At 44.2% G+C, this 16,430-nt stretch overlaps 1 protein-coding gene and 1 long non-coding RNA gene across 4 annotated transcripts in view; one reads left to right on the plus strand and one right to left on the minus strand.

Moving 5' to 3' along the window:
• Positions 1–12,438, plus strand: part of LOC113031085 (rho GTPase-activating protein 7) — a 106,938-nt gene extending 94,500 nt beyond the window's left edge. For all 3 annotated transcript variants that reach the window (XM_026182967.1, XM_026182968.1, XM_026182969.1), the window contains exons 10-17: positions 1,127–1,286; positions 1,795–1,993; positions 2,131–2,344; positions 5,033–5,147; positions 5,233–5,463; positions 5,587–5,816; positions 6,634–6,807; positions 11,243–12,438. In XM_026182967.1, coding sequence (XP_026038752.1) covers positions 1,127–1,286; positions 1,795–1,993; positions 2,131–2,344; positions 5,033–5,147; positions 5,233–5,463; positions 5,587–5,816; positions 6,634–6,807; positions 11,243–11,351 — 1,432 coding nt within the window. In that variant the 3' untranslated portion in view covers positions 11,352–12,438. The remainder of the gene's footprint in view (positions 1–1,126; positions 1,287–1,794; positions 1,994–2,130; positions 2,345–5,032; positions 5,148–5,232; positions 5,464–5,586; positions 5,817–6,633; positions 6,808–11,242) is intronic.
• LOC113031087 (uncharacterized) lies at positions 1,240–14,489 on the minus strand. Its single transcript, XR_003273682.1, has 3 exons — positions 14,180–14,489; positions 13,427–13,501; positions 1,240–1,302 (listed from the first exon to the last, which is right to left on the minus strand). It is a non-coding gene; the product is annotated as an uncharacterized LOC113031087 (long non-coding RNA).
• Positions 14,490–16,430: the final 1,941 nt, after the last annotated feature.

Below are 16,430 nucleotides of genomic sequence, written 5' to 3' on the forward strand. Positions count from 1 at the left end.
GTCTAAATGACTTATTCTCACTCACATTGTGTGAAAATAATGTTCCTCTTTTAGCCGAACCAAATAAAGACGATGCTGTTGTTGGGACTGCGTTGGGATATGTTTCACCCCATCCATAAAGACCCAAACAGGTTTTGGTAGCAGGCTGTAAACAGGTCTGTTTCTGCTGTAAGTTTGGATATTTAAATACGGGACTCTTTGGGGATTTACCCACTTTTGGAGCCGGCTACAAGGAGATGGGCGCTCGTATGAACACATATGAAAGAGGTGTCAGTCTTACCTTCAGCCTTAATAACAAAGAGTTAATAAGTGTAGCTCTGTGTGCTCCGTCACTTCAGCACAGTTGGGAGAAATGCTCCAGCAATAGAAGAAAAACACCTCCAGGCTTCAACAGTTTGATCAAGTCTCCTCATTTCATTGATTTAATCACTGATGCCAAAGCGAGCTCTTGATGATTAAAAATACGGCAATTAACTGCTGATTGGGGCGCCTGATACTCGGAGGCACTTTGCTCAAAATAGCCGGTTTGTTTCCGAGAGAAGCTGCAAGGAAAAATGAAGGAACGGGAAAGGGAGTGGAAAAACTCTAAGACATTTGTCCTTTTAGAGGAAGCTTCAGAGACGAGACACTGTTTTATAACTTTTAGAGATAATGAGCCAAGTAAAAGAGAAGAGGTTTAATTTATATTAAAAGACTGCAGTTTTATTCTGAGTGCACTCAGCACTACAATTCCCAGCTAAAAGGCAATCATTCAGTCATTACAAGGATGCTGGTACCAGTTCAGAAACACAGGGAAACTTTAACAGTCCTTTCAAAAGTTCAGATCTCTTTGATCAACGTCCACGGTTTCTGAATGTTTTTCCTGCAGCGCTGCTTTGAATGGCACACACATTTTAGCAACCACCAGAGACTTATGCAATCAAAAACTGTTTATTTGGCTCTCCCTTCAAAAGGAAACACTTCCAAACTGCCTTTTTTCCCCCCAAACACTCGACTGGTTGAGATTACACATTCTTGAAATGCCTGCAAAATGATTTCAGAGTATACATTCATTTCCATAACTTGTCTGCGATTTTTATATATTATATATTTCACGGTCTAACAGCGGCCTCTCTCTCACCTGCAGGACTGTTCCCAAACCCCCGAGGAAGACCAGGCCGATGGAGGTGAAAGGCCGACGAGTGTTTGGGGTTCCTTTACTCCTCAGTGCCCAGCAGACAGGAGAACCCATCCCCCCCTGCATCCTCCGAGCTCTGGTCTACCTGAGGACCAATTGTTTGGACCAGGTAAACCAACAAAAACCTGCAGGGATTGAAGAAGCTGTGTTTAACAAGCTGTGTCAAAAATGCAGAGTGCCGTGTTATTCAGTGGCCATTTGTGTTTTATTGAAGTTGAAGAGACAATATTTTTATTAAGTTTCACGGCCACATGTGCTTTTGGTGATACTGGGAAACAGTTTTAGTGAAACTGGCTTTTAAAAATCAAAATATAACCCTTAAAGTGGCCTTGTAATGGAACTGGGTGTAGACTGTGATGAAGGCTGACTAGTTCCATAAAATAAACGTTAAGAATCACAAAGCATCGTGATTTGATTCAATTTCATCAAATTTAGTTTGATGAAATAAAAGTTTTTAGTACTTTAACTGTTTGTTGTTTACTACTTTTAACCCCAGTTGAATATTTCTTGAAAGTTAAGAGGAATTGAAAGCGTTAAGAAAAAGCGTCTGCTGCAATCATGCACAATAGTGTAAAATATGACAATAAGAACGTTTAATGTCTTTTACTTCCCCTCAGGTGGGCCTCTTCCGGAAGTCGGGGTTGAAGTCTCGCATCCAGTACCTCCGTGAGCTGGTGGAGTCTGACCCAGACGGAGTTTCATTCGAGGGCCAGTCCGCCTTCGACGTGGCCGACATGCTGAAGCAGTTCTTCAGAGACCTGCCCGAGCCAATTTTCACCAGCAAACTCTGCGAGTCCTTCCTCCACATTTACCAATGTGAGCAGATAACACTCAGTTCTGATTGATTGTCATGAGGGATCAATGGTTTGCTTTCCTAACATGCATCTTTAATAAGAGACAGTTTAAGGACTTTAATCTTGCCATAAAAGCATCTCGTCCCCTTCTTCATGCAGATTTTCCAAAGGATCAGCAGCTGGTCGCGGCTCAGGCGGCCATTTTGCTGCTTCCGGATGAGAACAGGGAAGCGTTGCGGACGCTGCTCTACTTCCTCAGTGATGTTGTGGCTTGCGTGGATGAGAACCAGATGACTCCCACAAACCTCGCCGTCTGCCTGGCGCCGTCTCTGTTCCACCTCAACACCCTGAAGAGGGACGCTAATGCAGCTAGGTGAGCCGAGGCCAAGAAAACGGTCTTAAAATGTGTTTCTGGGGCATCAGCAGGCATCGGTTACCTCATCGCGTCTTCTAAGCGTCTTTTAAAAATTGACATCAGACGTTTCTCTAACTGTGAGGAGTCACACAATCTCAATATGGAAAGAGACGGAGGGCGTGAGGCGTCTGACCCACATTGTCAGAGTTATGTAAGTTTTAACAGCAGTTACATAAAGAGCTGGAGGTGTGGAGTCCACTCTGCCTGTATCTGTGTGTGTGTGTTGCTTTGGTTTTGGCCTAAAATGAAAGCAGATGAAGATCAGAAGAGCTGGGAGATTTCTCTGAGAGCTGTTCCTCTGCTAAGCAGCTTGTTTTGCAGCTTTTAGCCCATTTACTGCAAATCGTTTATTTGATATCTTGCCTGGAGTAGATTTTCTGACACGTCTCATCCTGTGTGTCCTTAAACATAAAACCGAGCGTCGTTTCCTCCTGCTCAGAAGTCCGTGAGGTGACGACGTCAATGCTGTTGTGGTCAAATTAGATAAAACTAAAGTAGCCTCGAAATCTTACAGTTTTTTAAATGATTGAATCGTTTTGGTAGCTTTGCAGTCTCTGTAGGTACCATTTTAACCCCTAATAACCAACAGTTAACTTTATGTGTGCCTGTTTATCTGACAGTGGGCAGGTTGCTCATTGAGGCGCTTTTTCTTCCTCATTTTTCCGAAGCGCTCTGCTCTCACAGATCTCATGACTTCTGGATCTGATCCATCTTTTTCATATGTCTCTTCTCTGTTAGCGAGAACCCGTCGGCAGAGTGTACACTTATTACATAAGCTCCACAGATTTCCATCTGACCTCAGCTTCACGCAGTCAGATGAATAAGTAGATTTTCTGCCGCTCATCTGTTTCATATTGAGAATGTGGTTTAGAAAACAGGAAAACTAGATGATATTCAACAGTATTAGAGTTCATTTTTTAAGGAAAGATCCAATGTAATTGTATGGAAGGCTCGTGACTTGGCTTGTGCCGCTTTTGAATTCTCGTGTTCGATATTAGAGAGAAAATGTATTTCTGTCATTTTTTTATGCAAACGTTCAGCAGTGATTTGTTGGCTGTAGTTAAGGCTCGGAAAGTCGCTTTTTAGGAAAACAAGTCACTAAGTTGGCAACACTGCATCCTGATCAAGCCTCTCTTTTGAACCACGTTAGCTCCTGTTAGTTTTGTTAAACCAGGATTAGGCTGGACGAGCTGTTGGTTTGTACCTTCAGGAAGTCAAACAGTGAAGCTGCATGTTGCATCTTTGACCGGCGTCGGTGATGAAACATGAGACGAGCCTCACGCTGAGACTAAAAAAGGCTGTTTCTTTGTTGTTGTGTTTTTTAATAAACTGAGAGGCAATACTGATGCAAACATGACGGAAACATTTGCATGTTCACGGTTTCTTCCATAAAAATGGAGGAAACTCTGGGAACAGCTGACACCTACAACAACTGTCAGTCCTGTCTTGCTGTGTAAGTTGTATCTCTCTTTTCTTTTCTAACTTTCTCTCAGCCTTTTTTACATAAGCCACTTTGAATTGCCGTCTTGTTGAAAGGCGCTACACAAATAAGCGTCCTTTGTTTTTTGTCTGTCAGCCTTCCTTTCTCTCTCCACCCTCGCTCCGCTCATTCTCTCCTCATATATCTCCTCCTCTGCCTCCTCTTTCGTCTCTCATTCGTGTAATCACCCTTCTTTCAGCTTTTCCTCTCTCTGCCTTCTTCCTCCCTCCCTCCCTGCCTTTCCTTTTCATCTCCACCTCTTCCTCTTTCCACTTTGCCTCTTTTCCTCCCTTCAGGCTGACGGGACGGATGATGGAAGTGACACAATCAGCACTTTGTGCCTCCCGTTCTCCCTCGAGCTAAAGTCCCGGCCCGTCAGAAATCGTGTCACACTTTGTGCTGGGAACAATAACTCGGGGTGGGGGGAGACTGCCGCTCCCACAGATCTATGAAATCTCATCTGGTGTTTCTGCTCTGACAGAACTCACCACTCCCACAGAGTTATACTCTCTTTAATGCATCTGACCAGCTGGGCTTGCTGGAAGTACCGTGTAATTTCTCAGTTAAAAAGAAAAAAAGAAGCTCATCTCTCATCCGCCACAAACTAAAACAACTTGAACTTTCTGTGAATACATCCAGTCAGCCTCAGTCGGTTCAGTGCAAGGGTTTTCCAGAAAACATGACCTTCTGAAGGTGGTAATTCCTGATATATGCACAAAGCCTGAAGCGCTGTGACACTGACATGTCCCCAAAACAAAAAGCATAGAGCTGCAGGGTTCCTGTGGCTTCTTACAAAAATTTGATAATAACATTCATAATGTTTTTGCCCCCAAACAAAAACTTACTTGACTGAAATCTACAAATCTTCCTGCATGTTTGACCATATTCCTACATAAAAGAAACCCAAATGAATAAAACTGTTTTTAAACCTGATGACTGTAATCTGACAGAGGCATGAAGTTTAAAACAAGAAGCTTTGACGGCATGATGCTGGGTGGAGGATCAGAGTGAGGGAACCATTATGGAAGGATTATTCCCGCTGAAAAAACAGTTGGGAAGGAAAACCAACTTTGTTCTCGGTGACCAACCCCGAGTACTTAAAGTACTCCTCTAATAGGAGATGATAACAGGATGTTGAACTTGCTCCTGTGGTGTCGTTGCTGTAGGTCCGGTCACAGGAAGTACAGCCTCGGTCGCCCGGATCAGCGAGACCTGAGCGAGAACCTGGCCGCCACCCAGGGCCTGGCTAACATGATCACCGAGGTCCAGAGACTGTTCCAGGTACCACCAACCCGATGCAAAGGACGTTTCTAAGCATGAAAATACATTTTTGAGAGATTAAAAGATCTAAATCATCTTTCTGCAGCTTCCAGAGTTTTGGCCCGGCCAGAGTCTAACCGCCAGTGATGACGTCTTCACTGAGGAGTCCAGAGGAGGCCTGGTTACCTCGAGTCAAAGCGGCGGTGAGGAGGACTTGGAGGAGAGAAGGCGCAAACTGCAGCTGAGCACCCAGCAACTCCTGAAGGAGGCCAGGGAGAAGAGCCGAGGCTGGGAGAGCCACCCGGCTCCAGATCACGTGGAGCTGGCCTACAAGAAGGTGAATGTGGGGGGGGCGGGGGAGGAGGAAGTGACATCACCACGCGGTTTCTGTGTCGCACTATGAAGGCTCGAAATTAACCTTAAGGCCTGCCTCTAATTTATCATCTCTGCTCATCTTCAGATGGACGATGGCTGCCCGCTGTGGATGTGGCGAGGCTCTGTGGAGGTGGACGCCGCACAGGGGGAGCTGCTCCACCGGCTGCTGAGGGAGCAGCAGCTGTGGGAGGAAGGCCTTCATCAGGCCGCCGTCATCCAGACCTTGTCCAAGGACGCAGACGTCTACCGCTACCTCCTTCAGGGCCAAGGCCACGGCCTGGGCTCGCAGCCCCTACAGGAGCACCTGCTAATCAGGTAATGAGCCACAGCGAGCCCGCGAGCGCTCGCCTCGACCTGCTGAGCTGTACGGAGCGGGGAGGACGGGGGAGTTGAAGCTGAAAGTACCCTCAAAGTGTCACTTTGAGTTACACTGAAACAAAGCATGCCTTTTGTGTGCGTGAGGTTTGAATGGGGGGGTTGATGAAATTTTAATCCGAGCCTGAAGTCAGATGAGACGTGACAGTATCTGTGTTTACAGTTGGCCCGCGTCGCTGGTGCACCTTCAGACTCGCCTGCCGCTGTGAGCGCTGTGAGCATGAACTCAGAGTTACCCTGACTAAGAACTAAAAATCACCACTTCTGCATAATGCATCCAAACGAGGTCTTTTACTTTCACCAAATCCCTCACGGACACCCAACCAGAACATTAGTGTGGTCGTGAGGACCCGTGGGCTTCGAATGAAAACGTCAATCTTTAAAAAATAAATAGTTTCATTTGTTTGGAGGAGGAAAAACACTGAAAGCAGCTGGTCGGGGTCTATTTGAACCACCTTTGGTGTAACGCTTAATAAGTTCCCCAGCTGATGGCTTACACTGAAGCACATTTGCATTTATTTACAGGACTTTCAACACATATTCAACAGAAATGAAATAAAAATGATATTTAGCACAAAGAAGGGTGATTGTAGTTTGGTTGCAGGATTTGTCTGACTGAGTCCTTTTGCTTTAGAGGCTGCTTAGTTTAGATGTCAACGGCAAGACAAGCATCACTCAGACAGCGGCAGATTATCCCACACAGTAAAAATAATGTTGTGGGAGCAGAACTTTGTAACATGAATCGCTCCCTCCTCAGGATCTGGCAGGCAGACCCGTCCTCCGGCCTGACGTACCTCTCCTCTGTGTCTACCGAACTCCCCGAGGTGCTGGCGGAGGGGATCAGGGTCCACACCCACATTTGCCTCTACCTGCTGGAGCCCACAGGAATCAGGAAGACCCGACTGACACACCTCTGTCGCACAGATACAAGGTGAGGAGACGTTTTAAACTGATCTGAGCCGCAAGTAGAAAGCATTTAAATTTGTTTACAGTAAAGTGGCCAAACGGTCCTTTAAGTTTAAAGGCTGAAAGGTGAATTGTGCAGCAACTACACAGAGGCCGAGAGGGTTTAAGGCCGTGAGAAGCCTATTAAAAGAAATATCTAGAGAGCGCGCTTAGTCCATGTTATCTCTCTTAATTGAGCCCGTTCTGTGTTTTTGACCTCTGCCAGCACCCATCTGCAGCTCCTCCCTGTAGGTGAGCAGATGAGAAAAAGGAGGAGGAGGAGCAGGTCTCCTCCTCATGATTCATGCCCTTTGAAACTAAGTTGCTGCAGATTTTCTGCTGCTTACGTGATCAGGCTGACTCTCGGCGGAGCCCTGCAGCTCCATTTGTCTATGCTGATTAAATGAAACTAACCCTCCGTGCCACAGAAAGCAGGTGGCGGTGGCGCTCTCGTATCCCTGACATTGAACTACACGGGAAGGCGCTGTAGGCAGCGACACTGATTCAGTGTGTGGGAGGCACATTTCTGCCAAAATGTAAGCTCTCAGGTTTGATCTGGTCGAGCTAGTTCATATTTCTTTTATTGATCCTTCACAAACGAACCAATGGTGATCTATCCTGTACCTGACGAGACATTATAAATGATTGTAATTACTATAATAAATCCTCAGGGAACCACGAACAGCTCCACAAGATTCCATAGATGGAAAAAAAGAACTGGGCCACACCTTTTAATCTTTGAATTTGGATGTTTTAAGGGCTCAAAATCTCATCTGGCATTAACATCATCACAGAAACTGCACCAGGAGCTTCGTTGCGTGGGCTTCCATGGGCGTAATGTGCACGTGGTACAGTTCTTTTGTCCATATAAAGTCTCGATAACTACTGTGGCACTGCTCTGGGAATAAAATAAGACACAAAATTAGGTACAATAACTCCCCTGGGAACCATGAACATCTCAAAAATGTAATGGTGACTCATCCTTCCTCCTGCAGTGGATTCAAAAATTACAAAAACATAGAGCTGGGCGATATGAGATGTTTTCATATCACGATATGTTTTTTTCATTTCAGGCGATAACGATATCTATCACGATATAAGCCAAATAACTATATTTGTAAGATTTAAATGTGCCGTTGCTCACAAGTAAAATGTGAAATAATCAGCAGCTTGTTTTTATTTAAATATTTATTTCCCATAATAAGTTCAACAGGGTAGATGTACTTAAGGAACATGAGACTTTTTCAGATAAATAAAGGCAAATATTACAAACTACACAAAAGGCAGCCGCTAAAGCGTTTAAGTTTCAAAATAGAACAAACGAAACAGACTAAATTGTCAATTCCACTTAGAAACAAAATATTAATTCTAAAAATAAATCTTAGTTTGTTTTACAGAAGAACAGACAAAACTGACTAACTTTTGTCAATATCAAATAAACTGAGAACTAAAAGGAAATTCTCAATCTCTCCTTGTTGTATAGCTTAGCTTTTCAAACAGTTTTAACAGTTACTTTAGTCTGACAAAAGCCGAATGACGAATTAGCGCTTCCAGTCAGAGACTGAGGCTACGTCCACACGTACACGGGTATTTTTGAAAACGGAGATTTTCCGTTTTCGTTTTAAAAAATAATCCCGTCCACACATAAAGGCAGAAATGAAGGAAAACGCTGCTATGAACATGCCAAAGCAGCAGGTGGCGCTAGATTCCTAACCGTGCAGAAATGTTGGCCAATCAGAAGTCTAGAAGCCTCGGTGGGAAAAAGTAAACAAAGCTGGGGCATAGAAGCAGAACAGAGTCGTAAGTGTGGAGGGACAGTAACTGTGTGTATATGTAAGCATTTAAACACTGCAGAGAGTAGAATTAACAGTATTGTAGAAATTCATTTCACCGAAACAATAACGTGGCGCACAGTGTGACGCATGCACCAGTTTATTGTATTTCCAGACTTGCTTTCGGCACAATTTACAGTGCACGTTACTCTGTTTTTTGTCAGACTTGAAATAGTCGAAATACCTTCACACTACGGACCTTCTTTGGCTCTTCCGTTCGACAATCTCTCCGGCATTGGAACCATCATCTGTTTTCTCTTCGGTCACGCTCGGTTGATTTTTCTAGTCGGCACACTCATTTCCTCCATTACGCGCTGGCTGCTTCCCAAACAAACACACGTGCGGCTTGGCACTTGTGCTGTACGTAACAAGTCACGCGACGTGACACTGCGGCTGTGATTGGTTCGGCTCTGCGCTACTGAATTTGGATTGGCTGACCTTTTTTTTTTTTTTTTTTAAGAGGACAAGAGCGGCGAGGTCTATCGCGATAGCTTAATTTCTCTATCGAGTAAAAGTTATATCGCGATACATATCGTTATCGTTCTATCGCCCAGCTCTACAAAAACACCAATAGTTTTTATTTTATTGCATTAAACAGCCGCAACCCACTTGCTCCGGTGTCCTAAATGTGACGACAGAAGTGATGTCTCAGCTGCTTACAATAGGTATCCTTGAATATTGCTCCATCCTTGAGGACGGACTGCCGTGTAGATTTGTTCCTGGTTCTCAGAGGAGTGACCACACTGACGTTGGTGTCATGGACTCATTTCTGCATGTAGTATTGGCGCGGCAGCTACGACAGCAGTGTCGAGCAGAATCCATAATGCCAACGTGATTATGATCATTCTTTCGGAAACATCTCTGCACATGTTTCATAGCAGTCCATAAGTGAGAATAGGGTACATCCCCTGGGAACCATGAACAGCTCTACAAAATAAGTAACACAAACCTACAGGTGGAAAACCTGCACCACTGCTCCCAGAAAACCGTTATACACCAAAGCTTCTGCACAAAGCTCAGGATGTATCCTCTGGAACCAGAAACATGTCTATAGAACTGCATCCAGTTTTTGATGAAGACCAGACCAATCAATGCTGTCCATAGAGACACAAGCATCACAAATAAAATTTCAAAGATGCAATTTGTCAGGATTTTCTACCGTTTCACTTTTGATTTCCTAATTTTCCCTGAATGTCGCCGTGTGAGAAAATGAACTCCAGTCAAAGAGTGAAAATGGTGATTTGCTACATGAGACGAGGGCAGAGCAGCAAAGACGGGTTTGATCTCTCACTGTGTGATTATCTCAGCAGGCGTTTCAGTCGGCCCATTACGACTGAAGTGAAAAGAAGCGCACAATCACACACTCGCGTCTGCTTCTGATGAGTACGTGCTGAATAAAGAGCCGCCTGTGAAACTGAAACTGTTATCCAGAGCGACGTAGAGCGCATACAGAAGCGAAATCAGCTTCATTTCCAGGCAAACATCGGCCCGCTCGCGCTCCTGTTACGCAAGAGTGATCACGTAAGAAAGAAGTGAAAACGCCCAGAGGGATGAGTGCCTTCACTCTTCCCGTTGTCCAACTTCCTCTCGCCTTTAATTTCCTCTCATCTAAACATCTGTGATGCGCCAGCCTGTCTCGGGCTTATTTGCTGTGGCATTAATTTTAAGTGCTTGTTAGCTTTGAAGGCAAGACAATAGATCCACTGCATCAAGGTCAGCAGGGCTTTTTACAGTACAGGGCTGTGAAGGAGATCCTATCGCCTCCAGAGGAAATTAAACACGTTACAGCCTCAACGAGGAGGGAGGGAGCGGGGAAAGCAACGTGGATTTTCAGGCTGAAGCTCAGATGCTCTGTTACCTGTTCTTAGCCTGCATAGAAGAACTTATAAACAAGAACTGCAGAAATGTATTTAAGGGACTTCATACCTCAGTCAAAATCTCTGAATACCTTCTTTGTCGTCTCATCCAAAGCTCTCAGACATAAGGACAGACTTGAGTTTTTGATGTGCCTGCCATGCTTCCTGCACTGACCCCTGACTAAAAAAACAAACCAAGACCATAAAACATTTGACCAACATTCGAAACAGTCTTGGTGCTCATTTGAGTCCAAGCTTTAACAAATCCAGCAATGAAATACGTCCGTTAACAGTCTAAAAAACAGAAGGGGGCAGTACTTCCTCTGTGCTCTGGCTAAAACTGCAGCCCCCTGGTGGCCCACGCAGGTACTGCAGGTGTGCCATTGATGGAGACTTGAGTTCAAAATCAGAGGATTGAACCAGCAGGCCAGTGTAAGTCCTGAACGACAGGTGTCGCCACTCAGGCGAAACCTCATCAGAGCTGATTTAGGAGCATGTTTTTCGAGTGTCATCTTTTCAAACTGCTGCTGCGTCTCCCTGAAATCCGACGCAATCGTAAACTTTTTGGTCCTGCTGTGGCGGCAAAACGCAGGAGGTTACAAAAATGAACAGCAGCAGACATGATGTCACTTGTGTTGTCGTGCGGAGACATTTGTGTGCCTGTAACGGTGTAATAGTTCCCCTGTCCCACCTTTTTCCCGCTGACACACCACCTCTGTGTTTTATCTTCCAGGGGTCGGTCGCAGGAGTGGCACAGCAAGGTGAGCGGACTCCGCCTGGCCTCCGGTCTGCTGGCCATCAAAGACTCCTTCCGAGCAGAGTACAAAGAAACAAAGATATGAGCCCATGCAGAGAAAGTCAGGCTCATCTGGAGCGCTCGTCCTCCTCCTCCTACTCTTCTTCACGTCTGGCTGAACTGCAAACCGAGCAGAATGCAGGACGAAACGGGGCGGACCGCACCGTCGCTGTCCTGCGTCTTTCTGGAAGTTTGAAAACTCTGCCGTTGGAGTTTTCTCTATATGTTTGCTTTTTACTGTGGGTGACCTTGCGGATTGCCAGCAGCACCTCTGCACTCCCTGCTGTGCCTGTTACGCTTCACACTCAAGTTCACACACAGACACACAAAAATGCAAAGCGTGGCGAGCTTTGACAAAGGACGTTTTGATGGGAGGGTGAAAAAGCTGAGGCTGGTTTGACTTTGAGGAAAAAAAGGAGCAAGTGTGACTTCTGCAATAATGGCATCACCGGCAGGAAGAGAAGGAGGCAGGGGAAGCTGCCGGGACAAAGTCAGGAAGCGAGGACAGAAAACATCAGGAAGCAGACTTTCGGCCACCAGAGAGCGGCTGCTGTATCAAACCTGTGACCGAGAACAAAGAAAAGGAACGACGTGCGGCCGTCCTGAACGCCTTAAAAGGACATCGAAAGCTGTGAAGTCGGCTCGACGGTTCTAGAGACGGTCCGGCTAAACCAATCGGGAAAAATCTGAGGAGAGACGAGCAAATCGTCTTTCTCGAGCTTGGCGGGGACTGCAGGGCGGTGATGCCTGTAATAAAGGGGACTTTCTAATGCCTACACACACTTTTTGCCATCACCGGAACTTCTGAATTCGCTCCTGTGACGGTTCGCAGACGAGCGATATCTACCTCTACACGGGACGACGCCGCGGTGGTGAAAACTCGGAGGCCGAACTCCAGGATTTTTTTTTTAACTTTGTATTTATTCTTGTACAGATCTTCGAGTGTTGCTTTTAAAGCCTGCTTGACCTGAATACTGCATGAAAAAGTCATTAAATTCTATATCAGATTATTTAACTTTAAAGTACATCTGAATACAAATGTTCTATCCAGATATGTTATTTAATTCCTGGCTTTGTGTGTGAAACATATCCGTGCCAAACACCTAATTAAAATGTTGTTATTTCTCCTCAAACCTGCTTCCTGTTGTTATTTCTCCCCCTCTCTCTCCTCTGTGACTCGTCTGAGTGCCAAACAGATTACAGACTGTAATTTTGCGGGAAGGCGGGGGAAACAGCAGGCAGCGTGAAGATGAGGTGCCACACTGCGCCACTGAAGCACAAGAGATTAATAAGTATGGCAGTGCGATCCAAAAAAACCTTCCAACCCTCACCTCTCCCTCCTCCTCATAAACATGCAATGTATTATGCAAATCGTGTCTAATTTGCATATGGCTAATTTGCATATCTTATTGGTTCATCTCTCAGATCACATGGTTAAACTGCTGATAAACGCGATAAGACGGAAACGTGAAGTAAAAATACTTATCGGGGCAAAGACGTCGTGCCCCGGTCCAAACAGGCTTGTAAGAAAGAGACAATGAGAGAAAACAGAAGTCCCTGCAGGCAGTTTCATTTCCACACGGTGCTAAAGCATCACGAGCTGAACTTTGGATGAACTCAGGTCAAAGGTTCAAGAAGCCGGCCAAGACTAGAAATCACAAAATAACGTGTACCAGTCCGGGGGTCGTTTGGTACCAGGCCGCGAGAGTTGAGGCTCGGGTATGAAATGTATGGTTTTATCGTTATTTTTATTTTATCGTGAACTTGGTTTCCCTGGGTCTTTTCCCATGTGTTATGAATAAATGTTATTTTTTTGGTACTGGCGCTGGTCTTATTTTGCTGTATTCATCCACGACACCTTAAAGGCCGGTCCATGAAAATATTGTTGGACATAAACTGGTCCATGGCCCGGTTGGGGACCGCATAATCCAAATGTACTCATTGTTAATACTATGCTTTTACTTGGGTAATACTTTGGTTACTATATATAACTTATTAATCCTTTCATTTTCTCTTACTATGTAATTACTGAGCCGTAATACAAGTGGGGTTTTTTTTATACCTCAAGAGGTGGTGGAGACCAAAACTGGAGTTAAAAGATTAAAAGATTACTGGACTTACATTCCTGAGACAAACGCAGACACGGGTCCAGTGGGATGATAACTTCGCCAGAATGGACTCAAGCTGACACGTGCTCTGTAAAGACAGACTGCAGTCATGCACAGTGGTAGCCAAAATACATGCAATTTAAATATAACCAGAAACACAAGTAAAACTTTATCTTTGAAGGTAAAGAACAGAGTTTAAGTTTTGAAAAGTTTCTTATGAAACGAGGATTTGAGAAGGACGTCAACACTGGGAAACGAAGAAGAGACGGTTGAATAAAGAGGGAATCTGTCACAACAAGAAAATAAAACATGAAAAATAAAATAAAACATGAAATTACATTTTTTGCATTGATGTAATGCTTCAGTATGCACGACCCTCTCAGCTGAAATCGTTTTAAAGCTAAAATCTACATGTTATTCATTAATTTTCAAATGTAAAAATTCACCAAAAAAGCTGAAAAAATAGTAAAGCTGTTGATTTAACAAGTTAAATTACAGTAATTTACTCACAGTCCTGCAAAGTTGAACATTTATGCTTTCCTTAACATTTTCCAAAACTGACTGCAGTCTTTGCCGGCCCTTTCTGGGCCCGGAGCCTCATGTTTGACACCCCTGGTTTAGACAATTCAAACTACTCAATCGCACTTCTCTAGAACCTCACTTTTCAAAGTCATGCTGAAAATGATAAAGAAAATTGGAGTTGAATCTGCCGACACAAACAAACAGATTGCATCTTTGTGGCTGTATGTACAGACCTGCTTTTTACCTGCACTTCTCAGGTGAGCTCCCATCCCGAACCTGAGCACGTTGTTCAGCAGCTTTGATCTCCACAGACGTCGTCACCAACTGCCAGGCCCTGAAACCACCCAGTCCTTCTAACCCAGCGCGAGACATAAAGGAGAGGGAATAAACTTCAGCTTAAAGGACTGAGTGATGATAATCGTCTCTCCCACTGAGGCAGGAGGGTTATTGCTTCTGCAGGTGTTACTGAGGTGGCGGTGGCATGGCGAGCGGTCTCCTCCCGGGGCGACTGTCAAAACACCTTTAACGCCGTCCTTCAGCAGCAGCAGCGTGGCAGCACCCAAAAGAATAAAAGAATAAACTAAAACAGAGGCTCTGCGGAAGCCTGATGAATGTTTCATGAAGGAATTATTGCCTGAGAAGGTACTGAGATAAAGTCCCGGGACGTATGGAACGATAAGAGACAACTAGAAAGGAAAGGGACTTTATATTTTTCATAAGCTTCAAAGATGGGTCACAGGAAGACATCTTCAGAAGTCTTCTAACAACTATTGTATGGCTTGTGGCCATTCTTGGAGACATACAATTTTTATATCTACCGCAGTGCACATCTGTCTGGGGGGTAAAGGCAGACTCAACAATTACAAGCTCGCGGGCTGCCTCGAGGAAGTGTGTGATGTATAATTAAGTTCGTCAAATGGGTTTGTTTGCCTCACACTTTGAGTTTCTGAGAAACAAAGGCCACTTTCTCACACGAGTCATGGAAAGTGAAGACTAATTGTTATCTGAAATGCAGCGCGAATCAAATGTGACTTTCCATACATCAGGGTCAGGGACGCAGGGTGGGCGACGCAGAGGAAAGCAATTAGAGTCGAAATACATGCAAAACAAAAAAGCTTTAAGCTTTAAGTCAATCTGTGGACTTTATGTGTGATTAACCTGTTACGCAAACCTTTAAAGGAACGAGTTCGGTGTCTGAAGAAGAGACACGGTGAAAACTGGAAATACAGCAGAGGTGAAAGCTCGAGTCAGTCAGCCACAGCTCGCTGTCGTTGCCTTTACGCGTCCAGAAATGATGCTACAACTGCTGATAGCAAAGCCCTTTGTGCATTTTTATTTTGTGTGGATATTGTTCACCCTCATTGGGGCTCTCAGATTACTAGCTAACATTACAAACTAAATAGCTAACCGAATACACTGCACTAAAAACCTGTGTATGATTGTTTGGTATATTGCCTGTACAGTTGCCCATAATTCTAATGAAAAGCACCAACTTGTCTGCAAACACTTGCCAACTACCAGCAAAGACGTGGTAAAACTTGAAAAAGTACAATGCAAACTGGACCGGAGAAGGTGCACCTTCAAAAGTAAAATTTGTGCCTCAGCATGTTTCAAAAGGAGCAACTTTTTGAAGGGTACTATTGCTTGAATAGTTGCTGGCAACTGTGGACGACTGCTGTAATCACGAGGGGGGATTTGCTAACCTGTCACACGTGTTCTCCTGCAGGAGGTTGCCAGATGGTCGCGGACCAGTGCAACTGAGGCCTTATTCACTTGTCCAAGCCAGACAAATCAACGTTGCTAGCAGTCACATGTCTGCAAAGGCAGTTACATGTTCGTGTCACATTTTAAACACAGACTTAGAAGTAGCATGTCCCACTTTTATATTGTCTATGATTCAACATCAGCAGACTAATAGCTTAAGGTTGGATTTGAGCTGAAAAACCAAACAATCCTTCTGCTTCTTGTTTTTTAGAGCTAATATTAGCTAATGCGGGCCTGCTAATACAAAATGCTAGCTCTGCTAAGTCCTATTTAGCATCATTAAATTATTCAAACGAGGTCTAGTAACTTCACCGTCCATTTTCATAGTACTTGATGTTTAATAACCATATTAGATGAACTCATTAACCATCAGTAAACAACATAATTACAAAATATGCATAGCTAACATTTGCTTTTTAGAGTAATGAAATCTCATAGCAGATTTTTATTTATGTAGCCAAATTAAAGCTAGCTAGCTAAGTCAACTTTACAGCTGACTTTGACTTAGCAGACCTTAATGTTGGCATACATAACATGAGATGCAGAAGTATATTGTCAGTTTTGTGTGCTGAATACCTAAACACTGTTTCATAGATATTAGCTTACACACAAACACAAGTAATAATATTATCACTGCAAATAGCAATCACAGATTTTTCAAGGCTTTTTTAGTTCATATTTTGTATCTCCGTCTTTTCTGGGTGAGGAAAAAAAATCATGTTAATCAGGGT

Source organism: Astatotilapia calliptera, chromosome 10 (genome assembly GCF_900246225.1).
Source record: "Astatotilapia calliptera chromosome 10, fAstCal1.2, whole genome shotgun sequence".
Classification (NCBI taxonomy): domain Eukaryota; kingdom Metazoa; phylum Chordata; class Actinopteri; order Cichliformes; family Cichlidae; genus Astatotilapia; species Astatotilapia calliptera.